Source organism: Nicotiana attenuata, unplaced genomic scaffold, assembly GCF_001879085.1.
Source record: "Nicotiana attenuata strain UT unplaced genomic scaffold, NIATTr2, whole genome shotgun sequence".
NCBI classification, from domain to species: domain Eukaryota; kingdom Viridiplantae; phylum Streptophyta; class Magnoliopsida; order Solanales; family Solanaceae; genus Nicotiana; species Nicotiana attenuata.
Genome location: NW_017673057.1, coordinates 43789 through 65478, shown reverse-complemented (window position 1 = coordinate 65478; position 21690 = coordinate 43789). Strand labels below are relative to the sequence as shown.

Genomic DNA, 21690 nt, shown 5'->3' with positions numbered 1-21690 from the left:
TCTTCAGAATCTCTCTCAGACAAGCAATAAGAATATGAAAAATGAATGCCTCCGCCTTTATTTATAGGCAACACAAGTGGCCTTCATGCACCCCAACAGCCACCATTAACTACATGACCAACCGTACACCGGTTCGATTCCATAGGAATGTGCGTCATTATGACAGGCTCCATAAAGCAGCCTTGCAATCACCTGTCGGCGTCTCGCCCTCGAAATGGTCATAACGACCAATGAATGCCGAGGAGGTGCTCCTTGCGCCCTAGAAATTTTTTGACACCGCCAAGCACGTATCAAGCGTGCCCTCATTCCCCTCGGCCGCGCAACATACGACCCGCCTGCCATGGTCGACGGCTATGCACCCAAAACAAACATAAGGATCAGAGCACAATGCAGCTCGACCTTACTCGAAGTAAGTCAAAAGGTCAAGCGCCTTCGCCCAGGAGGAGAGTTCGACGTCGATCGAACGATGACTTGATAGCCCAATAACAGGATACTAATACTCTACAAGGCTAAGGGTCATCGCCAAAAAGAATTCGGCCTCGACCGAAGCAACAATCGACCTCCCCATCCGAGTTTCTCAAACTACAGTCAATGGAATCCACTCATCGAGCTCGGCCAAGGCCCGACCTCAATAAGCTGAGGGACTAACTGTATGGGTCAGAATCCGACCCCACGATAATTAACGAGGCTAATCCCGTCTTAAGCTAATTCATGATTAATTAGTGGCACGATCACTCAGAATTAATGGTATTCAACCCGAATCTGGTTCGATCAGCAAGGCCATGGCCTATCCGCCACCATAAAGGCGAAATCCCAACGTGGTCACGGCCACTTATTGCCATCTCACGAAGCTCACAGCTATAAATACCAAGAGAGGAAACCCTAGGAAAAGGGGGGCTTCTTCTTCACCACTATAGAGAGAGAGAATTGTCAACGATACCCAAAATTATGGGCAAGAGGAACACCATTGTAAGGCTCTGAACCTCTTCATGGAGAGGCAGACCAAACCAATATTATCAATAAAGGCTTCTAATGTTTCTCCCCCTAATCCTGAGTACTTATTTTCGTTTCCTTCATTTGGTCCAACGGATTATTACGGTTTGCTATGATTTTCCCGTGATTTATTTATATTGTTTTATACTCATAAGGTATGTAATAACTTTTGAGTCAAACACAATCTAAAAGAATCCTAACCTAAAATGACACTAATTACGGTGGAAAATATAATGCTAGAACCTAAAGGTGACATAAATTGTTGGGCAATTTAATTTTGATTTTCCCGAAATATTATTTGTATTATAATTATAAAATTTTCCAACATAAAATGCACATACGAAGGGCAAAAAAGCGAACGACATTTCATTAAACCAAACTTAAACTAAATATAAAACAAATCAGAAATAATAATAGACAGAACAAACCCAGCCTAAACAGATACAAAGCAAATTAAATGTGATGTAAAAATTAAGGAAAGAATCAATTAAAGCAAAATCTTAGCCGATTTAAAATTTCTACAAATTAGGAGTCTTACATAATTCAACTAAGGTAAGTTTTTAATAGCCAAAATTTTAGTTAATTTTAAAATTTTGAATATTAGAAAAATAGTCAAATGACTATTTTTTCCAATGTGAACTCGATTTTTAAAAAATAAAAAAGACGAACGAAATTTTCCTAAAGGCCTTCGTGCTTTTCATATATATATATATATATATATATATATATATATATATATCACCACGGAAAAATATTATGAGGAAAGGATTCAGCGGCAATTATGGTAAACGAATACTGCAATTAAAATGAATGGTCAAGCTAAGTAATTTATGTAAGGTAAATCTTAATCGATTTTTAAGTCCTAAATATTAGAACTCTATAAATGTTTAAAAAAAAACAAAATTTAATAACTAAAATTTTAATTGATTTTAAGGTCCTAAATATTAAGAAAATAATTTAAATTATAATTTTTGTCCAATATGAAATCTATTTTTAGAGGATAAAAAGGCGAACGATATTTCGCTAAGGGGCTTCCTACTTTTAATATAGTTATATTATACTATATAGATAAGGAACAAACTGTACATTCTTGTAACACATCTAAAGCCATATATTTTTAAATCAAAGTCGAACAAAATCACTAGTAGGGTTGAGTTGCTACATAACTAATAAACTAATCATGTATAATAATACGTATAATTCACGTAAAATAGTTTAATTATACGTAAAATAGTTTTACTTTCGGGTAGATGCTGGTGCCTGCTGGTAACTCAAAACAAGTGTAAAGAATAATTCGTGTTGACTGTGATTAGATATCTTAACAAGTTACAACAGACATCATTACATACCTAACTCCGTCCACGGCCCCAGTGCAAGGATGTTTGTAATCAAGCATTAGCAATATTACCTTTTAAAAAAAAAGCATTAGCAAGATTCCACGTTTCCTGGTTTTTGTCCCACTAGGAAATGGACCATGTACAGTAACTGCCTAACTGGCAAAAGCTCCCTCTTCAAATTTTTTACCCACAATTATTTCATCCTAAAATTAATATAATACCGAGATACTACCTATCATGTTCAAACTAAGTGGAGTAACCATTATCTGGTATTTAAACAACACCAAGTTGTGTCTATAATCTATCAGCTCATGTGCAATATTCCCACAGGAAGAAGACAAGCTTAGATATGAAAACAACCAAAATGATTCCTTCTCCTCTCTGCCTTTGAATCCCAATAACCAGATAAAACAACTTGGTATCTTCTTTTCTTTACTTCTTCTGCACCAACCAGTAGAACTAGAGGTACTTCTGCAATTTTCTTCAATCTTTCTGTATTATCCAGCATGGAGGAGCCAACTCGATTAGTAGTAGAAGCAACGATTAATAACATGGACGGACAACAGAATGAAGAAGAAAGAGATCCAGAGAGCAATTCACTGCATCAGCCTCTCCTCAAGAGAAACAGAACACTATCATCCAGTCCATTTGCCTTGGTTGGAGCTAAGGTCTCCCATATTGAAAGTTTGGACTATGAGTAAGAACAACTAATAATCTTATCTTTAGATCAAGTATAGCTTTTCTTTACTTGGGCCAACAGAAATTGGATATCCTAATTGTGTGTGTCTGTTTTAGGATCAACGAGAATGATCTCTTCAAGCATGACTGGAGAAGGAGATCCAGAGTTCAAGTATTACAGTATGTGTTCTTGAAATGGACACTGGCATTTTTGGTCGGGCTTCTTACAGGAGTGACAGCCACCCTTATCAATCTTGCAATCGAAAACATTGCTGGCTACAAACTTCGAGCTGTTGTGAACTATATCGAGGATAGAAGGTTGGTGATGTTTTCCCTATGACCAACAATTCCTAAATGCTTCCAGAAGTCTTACTATAATTCTTCAATACGATTCCACTAGCTAATGACAAATAACAAGACCAAAGATCACTCATTTGACTTGAATTATGTTATTGATTTACTCATAATTGAGATTGTAACAATTGTTACAGGTACCTTGTGGGATTTGCATATTTTGCGGGTGCTAATTTTGTGCTCACTTTGATAGCTGCCCTTCTCTGCGTGTGTTTTGCACCTACTGCTGCAGGGCCTGGAATTCCTGAAATCAAAGCTTATCTCAACGGTGTAGATACTCCCAACATGTACGGAGCAACCACACTTTTTGTCAAGGTGCGTCACACACCCAATTTTATCAGTGCTGGCAATTCAGGTAGCAGGCAGATTATAACGCCATCAGTATAGTATTGAGATCCTGTTGAACTAGATGTATAAATGGATAGAATAGCAGCAAATCACACATTTTTAGTCTAAATATTTATGGAATTCAATCTCATTTGGGAAGTGATCTCTATCTTTCAGTAATCAGATAGGAAGTGGTTTAAGAATAAAAAGAGAATTTTAGAATCAAATGCACTCATCCAGCAAGGAAGATCCATCAGTGGTATCTAATCTACTCTTGAACTTCCAGTAGTTCAATCCTTTGGTACTGTCACTGTAACTTGTTTTCTCATCCACCATTAAAATACAATAGCTTCCATGACACTCAGCTAATATGTCTCAATTGAATACGCTATTTGTTGACTAAAATGAATTTGCCCTATCATGAAAATGAATGGAAGTGACAAAAATACATATACTTAAAAGCACATATGTAGAGACACGCAAACTAAGGGCAAAGGTTCATAATTTTAAGGCGGTTGCGTCCAGAAGAACAAATTGCTCGCATGTTTCAGAGTGAATCTAACAAAAAAAGAAATAGGATAACAAATTTCCACTTGTAATTGTATAAGATTCTAAATTTGAGAGATTTGACATGTTTGCTTTCCCTTTGATTGAATCGTAAATGTGAAAGTGAAGTTCATCAAAAGTAGATTATGATACTTACCAACTTCTTTTTTCCCCTAAACAATCCTTAATCTCTTCACTCACAGATCATTGGAAGCATTGCAGCAGTTTCTGCTAGCTTAGACCTTGGAAAAGAAGGGCCGTTGGTTCACATTGGCGCTTGCTTTGCTTCCTTACTAGGTCAAGGTGGTCCAGATAATTACCGGCTCAAATGGCGTTGGCTCCGTTACTTCAACAACGATCGGGACAGGCGAGATCTCATCACATGTGGGTCATCATCAGGTGTGTGTGCTGCTTTCCGTTCTCCAGTAGGTGGTGTCCTATTTGCTTTAGAGGAAGTGGCAACATGGTGGAGAAGTGCACTCCTCTGGAGAACTTTCTTCAGCACGGCAGTTGTGGTGGTGATACTGAGGGCCTTCATAGAATACTGCAAATCTGGCAACTGTGGACTTTTTGGAAGAGGAGGGCTTATCATGTTTGATGTGAGTGGTGTCAGTGTTAGCTACCATGCTGTGGACATCATCCCTGTTGTAGTGATTGGAATCATAGGCGGACTTTTGGGAAGCCTCTACAATCATGTCCTCCACAAAGTTCTGAGGCTCTACAATCTCATTAACGAGTAAGCACCAACTCTTCCACATTCCCAACTGGATCATCAAACATTCAGTTGGTTCTGTAGATTTAAAAGGCAATGCATATCCACACAAAAATGAGCTTACTTGGATTAGAATCATCTTGAGACATTGATCCAACTGCCTTGCATCTTTTTAAGTTTGAATCCTAATTCCATCCAAACACGGTCTTCTTATCACATTTAACTGCCAAAAAAGAAGGAACTAGATGCAAAATCCTGACTTTCAAACTTTGATCCTTTTTTATCTTGCAGGAAGGGAAAACTACATAAGGTTCTTCTCGCTCTGAGCGTCTCCCTTTTCACCTCCATTTGCATGTATGGACTTCCTTTTTTGGCCAAATGCAAGCCTTGTGATTCATCACTTCCCGGGTCTTGTCCTGGCACTGGAGGGACAGGAAACTTCAAGCAGTTCAACTGCCCAGACGGCTATTACAATGATCTTGCTACTCTTCTCCTTACAACCAACGATGATGCAGTCCGAAACATTTTCTCCATAAACACTCCCGGTGAATTCCAAGTTACGTCTCTTATTATCTACTTCATTCTGTATTGCATCTTGGGACTCATCACTTTTGGGATTGCTGTGCCATCTGGTCTCTTCCTTCCAATCATCCTCATGGGTTCAGCTTATGGTCGCTTGCTTGCCATTGCCATGGGATCTTATACAAAAATTGATCCAGGGCTGTATGCCGTTCTCGGAGCAGCTTCCCTTATGGCTGGTTCAATGAGAATGACCGTTTCTCTTTGCGTCATATTTCTTGAGCTAACAAACAATCTTCTCCTTCTGCCAATAACAATGCTGGTTCTTCTAATTGCCAAAAGTGTAGGAGACTGCTTCAACCTAAGTATTTATGAAATAATATTGGAGCTGAAAGGTCTACCTTTCCTGGATGCCAACCCAGAGCCATGGATGAGAAATATCACTGCTGGTGAGCTTGCTGATGTAAAGCCACCAGTAGTTACACTTTGTGGAGTTGAGAAGGTGGGACGTATCGTAGAGGTCTTGAAGAACACCACATATAACGGATTCCCTGTCGTCGATGAAGGAGTAGTGCCACCGGTGGGTCTGCCAGTTGGGGCAACTGAATTGCACGGTCTTGTCCTAAGAACTCACCTTCTTTTGGTTCTCAAAAAAAAGTGGTTCCTTAATGAAAGACGAAGGACAGAGGAGTGGGAAGTGAGAGAGAAATTCACCTGGATTGATTTAGCTGAGAGGGGCGGTAAGATCGAAGATGTGTTAGTCACAAAGGATGAAATGGAGATGTATGTCGATTTGCATCCCCTGACTAACACAACCCCTTATACTGTGGTAGAAAGCTTGTCAGTGGCAAAGGCAATGGTGCTTTTCAGGCAGGTGGGGCTCCGCCACATGCTCATCGTACCCAAATACCAAGCAGCAGGGGTGAGCTTATAAGCAAATCTCAATTATTATTCTTATGCAAATATCTCCCTCCTATCATAGTTTAAAGATAGTCATATGGTAATATTAGAGCTTGTTAAGAAAAAGCATAGGTGGCAAAGTTATTTTACATTAGAAGTGATAAAAGCATTACTTACATCACACTTGTGGTCTTTTTGTAGGTATCGCCAGTGGTGGGAATCTTGACCAGGCAAGACTTGAGAGCCCACAACATTTTGAGTGTCTTCCCTCATCTGGCAAAGTCAAAAAGCGGTAAAAAGGGGAACTGAATCTCTCCAGAGGAAACAGATACCAGTCAATTTCCATGAAATATTCTTTTCCAGATTCCTTTTGATCTTTCCTTCTCTGTTTTTCTTTCTCTTTTTGTAGTTTCCAGTTTCCATCCTTTGTCAATTTTTATAGGAAGAGAGACACCTGAAGAGAGTGAGAGCAATTTTTTATGAATTATTTGACACACATAAGAAATCATTTATATATACATCATTTCAGTACAAATGCAGAGAAACATAGTTCATACAATGCAACCACATAACGCAATAACGGCAATTATGTGATGTAATCTTGTGCCCTTTATGAAAACTATCTTGAATAGAGATTTGTCCTTAGCATTGTTCTGTTTGCAAGTTACCTGAGTTTAATATAAACTTCAACCATACACAATTTTTGAAGATGAAATACTCGAAAGCTCCCTCCTGCTTCTTGCCAGATTTCTTCTTCTTGCTGTTGTATCCTCTGCCTTTCTTGAGCATAGAATATCAACACTGCATGCAGCCACATTGATTTCTTTAATTTGGCCAACAGTTAGGTAGGTGCGCTCCCAAAACAGAAAAGGATCATAGAAGCCGATCAAACAATGAAGCACCCACATAAAGCAGCTACTTATCATGCACCAAAAAATACAACGGATAGGTCCCCAATAACAGACTAGTCTATATGTAAGAACAATAAGAAAGAAGCTTGAAGTTAGGCAATGATAAGGGGAAACTTTAAATATTTGTTTTCAGCAGCTTATATGTTGCACCCTTTAACATTGGAGGAATTTATGTTTCTTTTTCACTGTCCTTGGTAATATTCACGCTCTAGATGCCTTCCTTCCTTTCCAACCTCTTGGTCCTCTGCTATGTCTGTTTCATTCATTGCTATCTACAGCTGTTATTGGTGACTTATAGTTTCAAAGCCATTCTCAGTTTCTTTTTGCATCCTCTATCTCAAATTACACCATTCACTTTGACCAGGCAAGACATCAAGACAAAAGCACTACCTGAAGTTTAATTGTTTCTAAATGTTTAAAGTTAACTGTTTGATGAATTTGACCTTAGTGTATAAAGTGTTCCAATGTCTATTTTTCGGTAATATATTACGTCAGTATTGAAGGCTTCTTTTCCAGTAAAGTGCTTATGGAAACCACAATTAAAAAAGTAATCAATTTATTCAGCAGAAAAAAGAGAAAGTTGTCATGTTTGAGTTTTGATGATCACAATTTGCTAAATATACGGATAGCAATTTTTTCTGAATTTTGTAAGACCTTGTAAAGGATCATCACTTTTCAAGTATAGCTACCTATCAAATGCACAAGACAGCTTGCAAACGAGGTCCTTCTTCAGCTCTCTCTCCCTCCCTCTCCCTCTCCAAGCAAAAGTGTGAGAAAAGGAAAATGCTAGTTTTAATGGTGAGGCGCGGATTGGACCTCTGTTATAGTCCTTAATCAGAACTTATCTAAATGCTGAAAATTTTGAACTAGTGCTTGATTCAGAAAAAGTAAAGGCAAAAGGCAATTTTATCTCTGTCTTTTATCACATATGTATTGCTCAGATCAAAGTTAACAAGTAGAATTCTCCATCCCATTCTCTTCATCATGCCTTAAGCTCATTTCTTATTAGTTTGTTTACACTGAAAATCTCTATGAAGGAATGCACATTCCATGTTGTTTTATTAGTGCTTAGTGCTCAGTTCCCTCATTCTGATGCAAAGATAAATCCAATATTAGATGAAATTAAATTCTAGTTGGTACACATGCAAGGATTACCTGATCAATGAAGAGAAAGACAAAACCCTTTATGTTCGTGGAAGAAATTAAAGACAGGCTTTGTCCAAATGCCATACCTAACTAGAGTAGATGAAAAATCCTGCATGAATGAAAAGGCATCTTTAACACCTAAAGTAAAGTTGATGGAACTAAATGGCAGCACTTACAGCTTGTATGGAAACACAGAAGGCCAGATATTAAATTCCACATGACAATACCATTACCATCTCTTACAATCCCCACCAATCATAATCTGAATTCGCAGGAAAGCAAACTTCAAAGTTCATCTTGATGTAATAAATATGTTTAAATTACAATTAACAAAACAATGTAATGCAACAGATCCCTTGAGTGACAGCTGAGAGCTTCTACCTGCAAGAAATCCCCACAAAAACCCATATCTCACCGGAAATCGTCACACCGCAGCCCCGCCGTATCTCCACCCCCTTGCCACCGTCCGCCGCCCCCCGAAACTTCCGCCCAAACTTACACCCTAGACTCTCCTTACCCTCCTATCCCCGAATCTCAAGCTAATTTTTCTCAAATCTAACCGGAATTGCTCGAATCTTAGGTCTAGGGTTCCGGATGGGGGTTTTGAGGTTTCATTGAGTAGTTGATCCTTACATGATGATATTTGCCTATTTTTGACAAAGAATAGNCCCCCCCCCCCCCCCACACACACACACACAAAAAAAAAATGATACTTTTACAGGGAAGTGATAATTTCCTACGGCCTTCCAGTAATGCATTATACCAATATTATCTTATGGGCTACAAAGGAAACCAGACCAACTTACAGAGCCACTCCGGCCATAAGGATTTATTCTGCAAAACTCTTCGAACCAAAATTATATCAGGTAGCTTTTTTTATTTTTTATTTTTATTTTTTTTATGATCTCGAAATCCATCAGGGTCCAGTCATTAGGACCAACCCCAACCTTCGAAACTCGGCGATAAGGAGCCGGCCCCTCTATCATTCTCCACTTAAATATCAGGATTAGTTCGCATGGCACGGGGCTTGAACTTCCCTAAACCTTTGCCACTTGAACCAAGCCTTGGGGGCCCTATTCACCATCATCAGTAAAGCAAAAGTTTTTTTAGGCTCATATCACTTATAAAAAGGTTCAAATTTCTTATTATAAAACTTAATTGACCAACTATAACCCCAATGTTCAATTTTGCCCAAATATCAGTGCCCGCAGGACCTACAATTCCAAATGATTTTGATTTTCAATCCTCGTGTCTATGTAACTTTATCCACTACACCTTCATCTCCCACGTTTTATGAAATGAGCGGGAATCTCCTTAAGAACCACACATAATATTTGGTACTATGTGTATGCATAATAAGTTCAGTGTAAACATAGTAATCCAGGTTGCAGACCTTTAAAGTCGGCGATATAAAACTGAGTGCGTTGTTCATCCGATCCTAATAAGCTCGAGCAGAGGCTTGAAGGAAAACTTGAGAAAGATCAACAACAAACTAAACAAACAGATTTGCAGCAATCAGGTAGTTAGAAGGAATGCGAGCAGATCACTTGAAAAACGATCAAACAAAGAGCAATATTATCAACGGAGAGGGCACTGTCAAATAATGATGAAATTTAGAAGACAAATGAACTCATGTACTGCGCAATTTCGGAAGAGAGGACAGCCGAGGAGGCATATTTAATTAGGATGGAGATTGGTGGAAGTCTGTCCAGAATTGCTCGTAACGTGGCACGTAATGCAATCGGGACAGCGCGGACCTGAACCGGTATTTACTTTTGGGTCGAATACGGTCATCGAATGTATTGGTATAAAATTGGGGAAGTGCACGGTTAGCCGCTGTTTAAAATGTCTTTAGTCTTTAGCCACTGCTTTAATAAACTTTACCTGCCCGGACGAAAACACCCTTCTGTATATAAAAGTTCAGGACCAAGTGTCCTTAACTTTTGAATTTGCAACTCTAAGTTCAGGACTTCAGGACTATATGTCCTTAACTTTTGAACTTGGAACTCGAAGTTCAGGACCACCTGTCCTTAAGTTCTGTGCTTGTAACTCTAAGTTAAGGACTACTTGTCCTTAACTTTTGAACTTGTAAGTCTAACTTGAGGACCTATTGTCCTTAACTTTTGAGCTTGTTAGTCTAAGTTCAGGACCAAGTGTCCTTAACTTTTGAACTTGTAACTTTAAGTTCAGGACCAAGTGTCCTTAACATTTGAGCTTGTTAGTCTAATAGCTCGTTTGGCCAAGCTGCAAAAATCAGCTTATTTTGAGAAGTGTTTTTTTTCAAAAGTGCTTTTCTCAAAAGTACTTTTAGTGAGAAGCAGTTTGTGTTTGGCTAATTAGTTTGAAAAGCACTTCTGAGCAGCAATTAGTGTTTGGCCAAGCTCTAAAAAACTGCTTCTAAGTGTATTTTTCTCAAAAGTGTTTCTCAAAAAAGTGCTTTTGGAGAGAAGTTACTTTTTTCTGCTTCTCCAAAACTGCTTCTGCTTCTCCTCAAAAGCACTTTTTTTCCTTCCAAAAGCTTGGCCAAACACATCAATTTTTGGCCAAAAGTGCTTTTGGCAAAAAAAAAAAGCACTTTTGGCCAAAAAGAAGCTTGGCCAAACAGGCTATAAGTTCAGGACTTCAGGCCCTATTGTCCTTAACTTTTGAACTTGTAACTGTAAGTTCAGGACCTATTGTCCTTAACTTTCATTTTGAAATTTAGGAAACTTCTGGTTCTTGATTAAGACCTCTTGTTTACCTTATTTCTTTTTTTAATTGCTACTAATTAAGACTCTACTTTAGAGTCTGTTCTAGACCAATGAAAACATAAACGACAAACCAAGTAGCAAACCAGATAGAAAAGCATGAGATTTCTTAAGAGTGCAGTATCTCTCATTTGTCGATGTTGAATTGTATAGTCCGTCACGAACAAAGAGCAAAGACTTTTGACACTGAAGCGAAGAAGATGTGCTGGGCAAGGCGGGGTCAAGAGATAGAAGAAAGGGTAACATCATCTTTTCATATTAATTTTAATAGACCAGTGGCTAATTTTCCTCAGCATTAAAAATGCTGGATAAAAAGTAAATACCACTTTAAAAAGTGGCTACCCCACGCAATTTTTACTATAAAATTCTCAAGAAATCTTGGGATTTAAACTAGCAACGACCCTCTTGTTGTGACGATGCATTTGATAGTTTGAAAACCTTATAAGGTTACTGTTGTTTGACAAAAAAAGGATAATCTTTGGTTAAACTAATTAATCAGTTTTGAAGGGGTTAATCCTAGTTAAAGCTAATAATTACAGATCTTAGGTTAACAGTGTAGATGAAGTGGACAGTGGCGAGACAGATTTAATGCGCCAATATTAAATGCGTCGAATACAATAATATGTTAGAAATACCGGGTATTAAATAGCAATAAGTGGCACTAAATGTAAATAAGTAGGAAGATTCACCCAATATTGAATGAGATGGATGATTCCTTCCTCTGACAGTGATGAATGACAAGAATATAAGAGAATATTGAATACTTTCTCGGATCTGGTGGAAATGACAAGAGATAATCCAAAAAGGTCGAATCTATTCAGAAAGTTGTTCTTTGTATTTATCTAGAGAGTTTCCTTTTCAAAATAGTTCTTATCATATGGAATATTATATGCCTTTTGCCTTATCTCTCATTCAATTTATATGGGATATCCCCAAAGAACCCTAAAAGTACAAACAGAGAGAATATTTAATAGAATATCCCCTCTGAAGATCCCAATACAAAACTAGTTGTTACTTCTATCCACGCTACTCGACCTCGGCCGTGATTGACCGCTTGGCGGCTCGTTCCATTGATCACTAGTCGACCTCGTCCAAACTGTCCTTGATTTGAAAATCACTCATGATAATCATCTCTGCATGCCAAATTTCCTCAGTCTGATTTTGACCCATCAAATTAGTCCTTCCGCTTATCGAGGTTGTCTTTTGGTCGACCTCGGTAAGCGGACTTCATTAGTTGTAATCGAGAAATTCAGATGGGGAGGTCGAGTAGTGAGGATCATGGCTGAAATGTTGACGTGGCGTTTTAAGAAGCACAACTTATTGTGTCATTGGTTCAGATGACGTCACGACCTTACACGTCATTATTACGCATCTTCTTGATGCGTTGCATTGCTTTTCGTGCCCTTGTCTTTTCGATCTCCGTGCATTCGACGGTTGATTTTCTCGATCCAAGTGTCTGTGTTCTCTATAAATAAGGATGGGGAACCCTTCGAGTAATCCTTTATATTTTCCAACCTTTGAAACTACATCTTTTCCTCTCTTCTTCTTCTTCCTGTGTTCTTGCTCTAATTGCTTCCATTGTCGCACTCTTACTCTCCTTTCTTGTTCGAGCGATTCTTGTTACTTCTACCTCTTTCGAGTTCGTGTCTTCTGTATTTACAAATAACCAAAAATGGTTAATGCACCTTCTGCCTCTGGTGTGGCTTCTGAACCAACCCCACTAGCAGTGAGAATTGCCCCGTCACGATGATGATGCTGCCGCTGCTACTGAGGACGAGAGCTTTCCCACCATGGAGGAAATCATTCCTCGTAATGACAAAGCCAGGTCGTACTTCTCGAAGCCGCCTACGGACGAGCCTGAATCTGTAGAGTCCGAAATGGATGCAGTCGACCTCGCAGCTTAGGGTCAAGTACAACATCCCGGCCCATATCGACTTAGTCCCGGCTGGTCGCGACATAATTCATATTCATCGCCCTGGGTATTGCGCATTCTATGTGTATCCGTTCTAAGTGGGCTATTCTCTTCCTCTTCCTCCGTTGGCAGAGGAATTATGCCGCTATTACGGCATCTGCCCGGCCCAGCTCTCCTTTTATATTTACAAACTTTTCCTGATGTTGATAAAGTGCGCGGAACTGGCCAACCGCGGGATGTCCATTCGCCACCTGTTGCATCTCTTTGCGCCGAGTTTCCTTAGAGGTACGATGTTGCATCTCCGTCATTGTGGGAGCAAGGGATTGGTGGTGAAGATAGATGATAAGTCCAATCGTCGATTTTGGTTCAACTTCTTCTTCATTAAGACCGAGCACGTGGTGGCGAACCCTGGTGGATTCCCTGAAGCGTGGAACTTCGCCCGTAAGTGTTTTTGCTAACTGATTGCTCGTTTTGTTTATCTCATCGGTGACCTAATAATTCCTCTTCTTCTTTTGTGCAACCGAGAAAGACCCGCCCGACATTCATGACTGGGTGGGTCAAATTTTTGCCCACACGGTGGGGATCCGCGAATGCTCGTCGTTCCATAAGAAGTTTGGACGTAAACCTTCTGTGACCGGTAAGTTATTCATTTCGACCTTCTGTTGCTTCGACTTTCATGTCGTCTTCTTTTTATCTCCCTTCCTCCCTGTAGTAGGGTTAGTTTAACTTCTATTTTTGCTGTCATGTCGGAGGGCTTCGAGAAGAGTGAAGGCTCCTACCCCCGCTTTTCGTCAATCGGGTGCCTCGACTGTGTCTCTACTTGCTGCGACCGTAGGCAAATCTGTTTAAACTGCTGCTTCTTCTCAAACCTCGGCACTGGCGTAGACCTTGCAGACGGGCGGCAGCCCATACTGCAGAGACTTCGTCTTCTCCTATATTGCACCTGGTAGACGAGTCGTCGCCGAGTGAGGAGGAACTAGTTCCACTAAAAAGGCGGAGAGTAGAAGTTGGCGACGAGACAGCTGGAACCGAAGAGTCAACAAGGGGCGATCCTGAGCCAGCCACGGCTGCATCTGAGGCGACCTAGGTTTGAACACTAAGACTTTGTCGCCTGCAGAGGTTGTAAAAATTGCTTTTTTGCCCGAAGTCATCATCGAAGAAGGGGGTGACCAAATGCGGAGGAGGCCGTTCCGAGGAGCGATTTATCACCGTTAGGGCAGGATGACGTTCCTTCATCAACCGAGGAGAGAGGGAAGAGTGTGGCCGTGGACGCCTATGAAATCGGTTCCGACGTCGACCCCGAAGAGGTACGGATATTCAACGAGGGGTTTACTCGGGTAGATGTGATGATGGAGGGATCTACTCGCATCATAGTCGTTCCCCTGGACCGTGACTTGTTGGTGAATACAGAGAACTTGAATCCTTCTTTGGGTCCTCTCTGCTCTAACGCCCAAGGCAGGACTTTACAGATGTTCGATGATGTCGCTCTGTCGTCGGGCATATCCGGAATGGCTTTGAGGGCACATTTTTGGTTTTTCTCGTTCTCGTTCCTTACGTTTTTTTTGACAGACTTCTTTCTTCTGCTTTTCCTTTTTCAATAGACCCTCATTTTGGAGATTGAGAGAGCCCGCCGAGAAGAGAAGAGGAGGGCTATTTTCAAGAGAATGGAGTCAAAGTATCTGAGTACCGCGTGAAGCACCGTGAGATATGCACCCGATTCGCATGGATGGTAATTTCCAGTCTCTTAGGGACGAGCTAAAGCAGAAGGACGATGAACTTGTGAGGGTTATCGGTAAATATAGTTAGCCGAGGGAGCTCTTAGAGTCAAGGAGGACGAGCTCGAAGTGAGCAAGGGGGTCGGGACTGAGTGTGCCAATCTTCAAGCTCAAGTGGTATCCCTGCGGGGTGAACTTGAGCAGAGTTCGACCTGAGCCAACGACTTAAGTGATGATTTGATTGAAAAAATAGCGGAGCTGGGGAAGGCCGAGGAAGCCAGGGCAGCGGCTTTGGCGAAGGTGGAGGCGTTGGAGGATGCCATCCGCGTCCGGTCTGAGCGGGCGAGTGATGCGGAGGCGACCATGCTCAGGGAGGCAAGGCTTGATGAGCGGATTGGCGGGCTTGAGAGAGAGGTTTCAAACTTAAATGATCAGATCGCCACTCTTGAGGCCGAAAGGGCGCAACTGTTGGTTCGACCGTCTTTTTCTCACACTTTCACTTATCCCGATGTTGCACGGGATTTGTACGAGAAGTGGATCCATGCCGAGGCCCAGCTAGACATTTTTAGGGACTTGAAGACGGCAGGGAGAGTTTCTGAGGTTGAGTTTGAGGAGGCTCGTGCCAAGGTGCGCACGGCTCGAGTCGCATGTGGTTATGATCTCGCCACGTCGGGGACAAGCAGTGGTGAAGACGAATTGGACGGGATCGAGCAAGGTTCTTGGTACGATGATGAGTACTCGGACGACGAGGACGACGGTGAGGACGAGGCTGCTGAATAATTTTTGTAATCTTTATTTTTACTTTTGTGGGCGTCTGTTCGGCCCTTGTAAGATACTTTTTTGAATTGGAATGCTACTTTTGTTGTTTATTTCCGAGTCTTCGATTTCTTCCTTGGATCTTTTCCTCATTTGGTTGCCTAGATTAGAAGAACCGTGTTGGTAGTTAACTTGAACATGGTCGAGTGTGTCTTTAATTAGTTCGAGCAAAGTCAAATGTCGCCTTAATTAATTCGAATGAGGTAAAATATGAATCGGATTCGAGCTAGGTCAAATGTTATTCTTTGTTAATTCGAACGAGGTTAACTGTGAATCGAATTCGAGCTAGGTCGAATGTTGTTCTTAGTTAATTCGAATGAGGTTGATTGCAAGTTAAATTTAAGTGAGGTCGAATGTTACTCTTAGTTAATTCGAACGAGGTCGAATGTGAGTTGATTCGAGCGAGGTCGAATTTCACTCTTAATTAATTCGAACGAGGTCGAATGTGAGTTGATTCGAGCGAGGTCGAATGTTACTCTTAATTAATTCGAACGAGGTCGAATGTGATTTGATTTGAGCGAGGTCGATTGCGAGTTAAATTTGAGTGAGGTCGAATGACACTCTTAGTTAATCGAATGAGGTCGAATGTGAGTTGATTCGAGCGAGGTCGAATGTCACTCTTAATTAATTTGAACGAGGTCGAATGTGAGTTGATTCGAGCGAGGTCGAATGTTACTCTTAATTAATTAGAATGAGGTCGAATGCGAGTTGATTCGAGCGAGGTCGAATGTTACTTTTAATTAATTCGAACGAGGTCGAATGTGAGTATCTTAATTGGTGCAGCGCTAGACTTGGAGACATAGGCGAACATCATGTACTTGTATGCTTTGCTTACATATATATTAGAGAAGTTTACATGTTTATCAGGCTGGTATTCCAGTCCCAGTCTATCTAGTCCCTTCATTGGTCGACCTGGAGAAGTATTCGAGAGGTTGACCGATGAACTGGCTAACTCGTGTTCTCACCTGCTCGTGTTTAACTTTGAAATGTCCTCCTCATTGCCTCATTAAAAACCTCCCCGAGATAACCCAATTGGGACAAAACTAAGGTTAGAGAAAAAGAGTACGACTCGGAGAATATTTTTCCTTAGAAGTTGAAGTACTTGAGGTGGGCGATGTTCCAGTTGTTTGGTAGTAGTTTTCCTTCCATTATTTCCAGTTGAAACGACCCTTTGCTTGTGTTTGTTGTAAATTTCTATGGAACGTCCCAATTTGTTCCTAGCTTTCCTTCCCGTGGATCCTTGATTGCCTGTGTTTTGGCCTTGAGTACGTAGTCCCCGACTTTGAGCGGTCTGACCTTGGCTTTTTCTGTTGTTCGCTCTGCTTGTTGTTTCTGGGCGACCATCCTTATGTAAGCCATGTCTCTTCGTTCTTCAGCCTCATTGAGGTCTTGCCTTCTGCTTTCGTCGTTTCTCGACCCGCTCTCGCGGGAGTATCTTAGACTTGGTTCTCCAACCTCGACTGGTATTACTGCATCAGTCCCATAGACTAGTGAGTAAGGCGTCTCTCCTGTGATTGTTTTTGGCGTTGTGCGGTATGCCCATAGCACTTCCTATAGTAGTTCCGGCCATAGTTCCTTGGCGTTCCCGAGATTTTTCTTCATGATATTCAATATTGATTTATTGGAGGATTCTGCTTGCCCATTTCCCGCGGGATGATATGGTGTGGAGAGTATCCTTTTGATATACCATTTCTCGAAGAACTCGACGATCTTTTTCCTAGTGAATTGAGGCCCATTGTCAAAACTGATTTCTTTGGGGAGGCCGAAGCGGCACATAATATTCCTCCATATGAAGGCGATCAGTTCTTGCTCGCGTATTTGGGCGAATGCACCTGCTTCCACCCACTTGGAAAAATAGTTAGTTAAAACTAAAGAAATCATACATTCACTACCAAAAAAACTGGAATTAGCTATGAATGTCGTCGCTAATCTGTCGCTAAAACGCTCGCAGCTAGCAGAATTTTATGATAATCCGTTGCTAATCAGTCGCTAAATAAGATTAGCGATGAATTTTTCTATTTAGCTATAGAATTTGTCCGTCGCTAAAACCTGATTTTTTAGTAGTGATTACCTCGTCCTGCTGGGAGGGGGCCGATGATATCCATCCCCCATTTGATGAAAGGCCAAGGTGAGGTGACTGAGTGGAAGTGCTTGCCCGCTTGGTGGATCATGGAGGCGTATTTTTGGCATTGTTTGCATTTTTTTACGAAGTCGACGGTCTCTTTTTTCATGGTGGGCCAGTAGTAGCTTGCTCGTATGAGGCATCTGACTAGAGCTCGACTACATGAATGAGCTCCGCAGTGACCTTCGTGGACTTCTTCTAGAACGTGTCGTGTCTGGTTTAGGCCTAAGCATTTCGCTAGGGGGCCGCCATACGTTCTTTTCTACAAGTCGTTGTTTATGACACTGTACCTGGCCGCCTGTATTCGAAGCTTTTTGGCTTATTTTTTTATCATCTAGAAGCATGTCGTCCTGCAAGTACGTAATAATACGATTGCGCCAGTCCTAAGTTAGATTTATTGTTCGTACCTAGATTTGATCGATCGATGAGTGGAGGAGAGTGACCACGTTCCCTTCTCCAGTTATGCTTTTAGTAGCTACTGCTAGTTTGGCAAGGCCATCTACTTTGATATTCTGCGCTCGAGGGATTTGGTCGAGCTGGCATTCATCGAATTCAGGTAACATCTTGTGAATCTCGGCCTGATATTTTTGTAGTCTTTGTTCCTTAATTTGGAAAGTCCCTGTGACTTGATTGACGACGAGCTGAGATTCGCAGCGTAGGATGACTCGCTTCGCTTCGTACTTGAGTGCTAACTTTAATCCTACAATCACGGCCTCATACTCAGCCTCATTGTTAGTCATATCCGGGCATCTTATGGACTAGCAAATTACTTCGCCTGTTGGGACCTAGAGCACGAGTCACAGTCTAGACCCCGACGCGTTAGAGGTGCCATCGGTATACAAAACCCATATGTCTTGTATTTTGAGGGAAGTATGGGCGGCTTCCTTTTCGACTTTGGGCATTATTTTTGTGCTGAAGTCGGCGATGAAGTCGTCGAGCACTTGCGACTGTATTGCCGTTCGCGGTTGATAAGTTATATCATGCTCGCTCAATATCTACCCGACACTTGGGTTTATGAAGAATACTCCTCAGGGGAAAGGTCGTGACTACCGAGATGGGGTGGCACTAGAATTAGGGTCTAAGCTTTCGTGAAGCTACGACCAAAGCCAGGGCTAGCTTCTCGAGGTGTGGATACCTCGTCTCGGCATCGACCAAGGTTTTACTAACATAGTAGATGGTAGATTGCGTACCTTTGTTTTCTCGGACAAAGACCGCACTCACCGCCACACCGGACACGGCCAGGTAAACGAGGAGGCGTTCTTCGGGTTCTACTTTAGCAAATAGTGGGGGTGAATATAAGTACGCCTTTAACTCTTTCAAGGCATTGGCGCACTCGGAGTTCCATTAGAGTCCATTGTCCTTCTTGAGTACGTCGAAAAATTTGTGTCATCTGTCGGAGGACCGTGAGATGAATCTCGACAGGGCGGCTTTACGGCCGGTCAGCTTTTGCACCTGTTTTTTACTGGTTAAGTTCTCTGGTATTCCCTCTATAGCTTTAATTTGGTCGGGGTTGACCTCGATGACTCGTTGTGATACTAAGAAGCCGAGGAACTTCCCCGAGGTTACGCCGAATGTATATTTTTTGGGGTTCAATTTCATACCATATCATCTAAGTATGTCGAAGACCTCTTTCAAGTGGTCGATGTGAACCTGTTTCCTTTTTGACTTGACCAACATATCGTCGATGTAGACCTCCATGGTTTTGTCGAGTTGGTCTTTGAACATTTTTATCACCAACTTCTGATACGTTTCCCCTGCGTTTTTCAGTCTGAAAGGCATCACCTTGTAACAGTACGTCCCCTCGTGGGTGATGAAGGTGGTCTTTTCCTGGTCTTCCTCCTCCATGAGGATCTGGTTGTAGCCCGAGTAGGCGTCTAAGAAGCTTAATAGCTCGTGTCCGGCTATTGCGTCAATGAGCTGGTCGATATGGGGCAGTGGGAATGAGTCTTTCGGGCATGCTTTGTTCAGCTCCGTGAAGTCCACGCACATCCGCCATTTTCCATTCTTCTTTTTCACCATGACCACGTTGGCGACTCATTGGTACTTTGATTCTCTGATAGAGCCGTTCTCCAGCAGTTTTTCAACCTCCTCGCGGACCGCGTCATTTATTGTGGAATTGAATTTCCGCCTAACTTGTCGTACTGGGGGTAAAATGGGCCGACGTTCAACTTGTGTGTCGCTATCTCTTTAGGGATGCCCGGCATATCTGCATGGGAAAAGGATAACAAGTCTGCGTTGTTAGCTAAAAATTGATGGAATTTACCTGGTTCCTGAAGCTTGTGGCCGATGTAAGCCTTTTTGCTATGGTCATCTTTGTTGAGTTATACAGGGTTGATATCTTCTACGGTTGACACTGTGGCCTCTATGATTCTGGGGTCTCTGATGACATCTTTCCCTTCGTCACCACCCGACCACGACCCTGTTAATTGCTTTGCCCCCTCGGATTTGCCCTTCATTTGCTGGGTGTATGTGCAATCTTGGGCGATGCGATAGCATTCTTGGGAAGTGCGTTGCTCTCCTCGGATGCTGAATACTAACCAAGGGGTGGGAAATTTGATAACTTGGTATAAGATGGAGGGGACGACTTTCATGGCGTGTATCCAAGGCCGACCTATGATGGCGTTGTACGCCGTGTCTTGATCCATGATGTGGAACGTGGTCTCCAAAGTGACGTCGCTGGCCAGGTCGGGTAGTGTGATTTCTCCAGACGTCCGCTCAATAGCATTGTTAAAGCCCGTTAGTGTGATGCATCGTGGCACTTGATTAGGTCGCAGCGGACTCAACCTTTGGAAGAGTGGCCGCTAATACTTTTACCCAATAGTGGTATCGGGGTCAATTTCCACAGGGAGCTAGGAAGGGAGTTGGATATTTGTTTAGCCTAGAAATGCGAGTTTGCTTCTAATTGATCTTCTATCATTTTTGGGTTTTTCTTTGTGATTATCAACTACAATTTAACAACTACTAATTATAACTAGATTATGCTAAAATATCAAATCTAGGTTGTATGCAAGATAGAGAAAGGCACTAGGGTCGTGGCATTTACCTAGGTGATCAACTAACGGGAAGAGATTCCTAATACGAGAATGATGATTATGGGGCTTATGATATAACCGTTGCACGATAGCACTCACTCTCACACCTCTCGGTAGAAAGAATGATTTTGCCCAATTGACTCTTTCGAGACCAATTGAGCAGGCTAACAAACCAAGCAACTTAGGGTTCAAGTTGGGTAATTACTCTCTCGAGGTTTTACCCGTTAATTGGGACTACTATTCTCATAGGTCCATCCCAATTCCTTGTTGGGTTAATTTTGGAGTCATAGACACTCATTCTCAAGAAGAGTCAAAACCCACAAAGCTAGACTTAGTGTTTGCAACCACCAAATCCAAGTGAAAACATAAAAATAACCCAAATATCAAACACCCAACATCATTCAAGCATTATACAATCATACCCATTAATTACCCACACTAGGGTTGAGCCACAACCCTAGCTTATGGGTTTAGCTAGCCATAATAACCACAGAAATTGAAGGAGAAATAGATAAAATGAACATATTAATTAACTAGAAGGTAAATCTACAAGAATCCACGTTAAACAAAATGAAAAATGCCCAAAATAGGCTAAGACTTTTGTCTCACGAGTGCAGCAACTCTTCTCTATCTCCTTCGTACCCTAAAAATGGCAAATATTCTATTTATACTAAGCTAAGAAAAACCGGACAAAAATACCCCTGCGGGGTCCGTGCGGTCCGCACGAAATTGACACGCGGCCGCACTGGGTTGCTTGACTTCTGAGACTTGCCTTCTGAAGATGTTGACGCGGACCGCACAATGATGAAGTGCGGCCGCATGATGACTGGCACGGACCACGTGAACTTGTAGTGCGGCCGCATGAGTGGCTTGTGATGGTCTCTGAACTTTTGTGGTGCGGACTGCGTGAACTTGTAGTGCGG

General features: G+C 41.7%; 1 protein-coding gene and 1 long non-coding RNA gene across 3 annotated transcripts; one reads left to right on the top strand and one right to left on the bottom strand.

The window, feature by feature from the left end:
* The first annotated feature begins 2578 nt into the window (after nt 1-2578).
* Nucleotides 2579-6997, top strand: LOC109215323 (chloride channel protein CLC-b-like). Its single transcript, XM_019379364.1, has 6 exons — nt 2579-3027; nt 3126-3326; nt 3500-3677; nt 4439-4971; nt 5239-6388; nt 6568-6997. Exons 1-6 carry the CDS (start codon nt 2837-2839, stop codon nt 6673-6675), a joined length of 2361 nt encoding a protein of 786 aa, XP_019234909.1. The 5' UTR covers nt 2579-2836; the 3' UTR covers nt 6676-6997.
* Nucleotides 6998-7081: 84 nt separating this feature from the next.
* Nucleotides 7082-10174, bottom strand: LOC109215324. Of its 2 annotated transcripts, none has more exons than XR_002066335.1 (3): nt 9817-10174; nt 8433-8804; nt 7082-7167 (listed from the first exon to the last, which is right to left on the bottom strand). It is a non-coding gene; the product is annotated as an uncharacterized LOC109215324 (long non-coding RNA). The 2 variants fall into 2 exon arrangements; XR_002066336.1 differs by having other exon boundaries at nt 8433-8685.
* Nucleotides 10175-21690: the final 11516 nt, after the last annotated feature.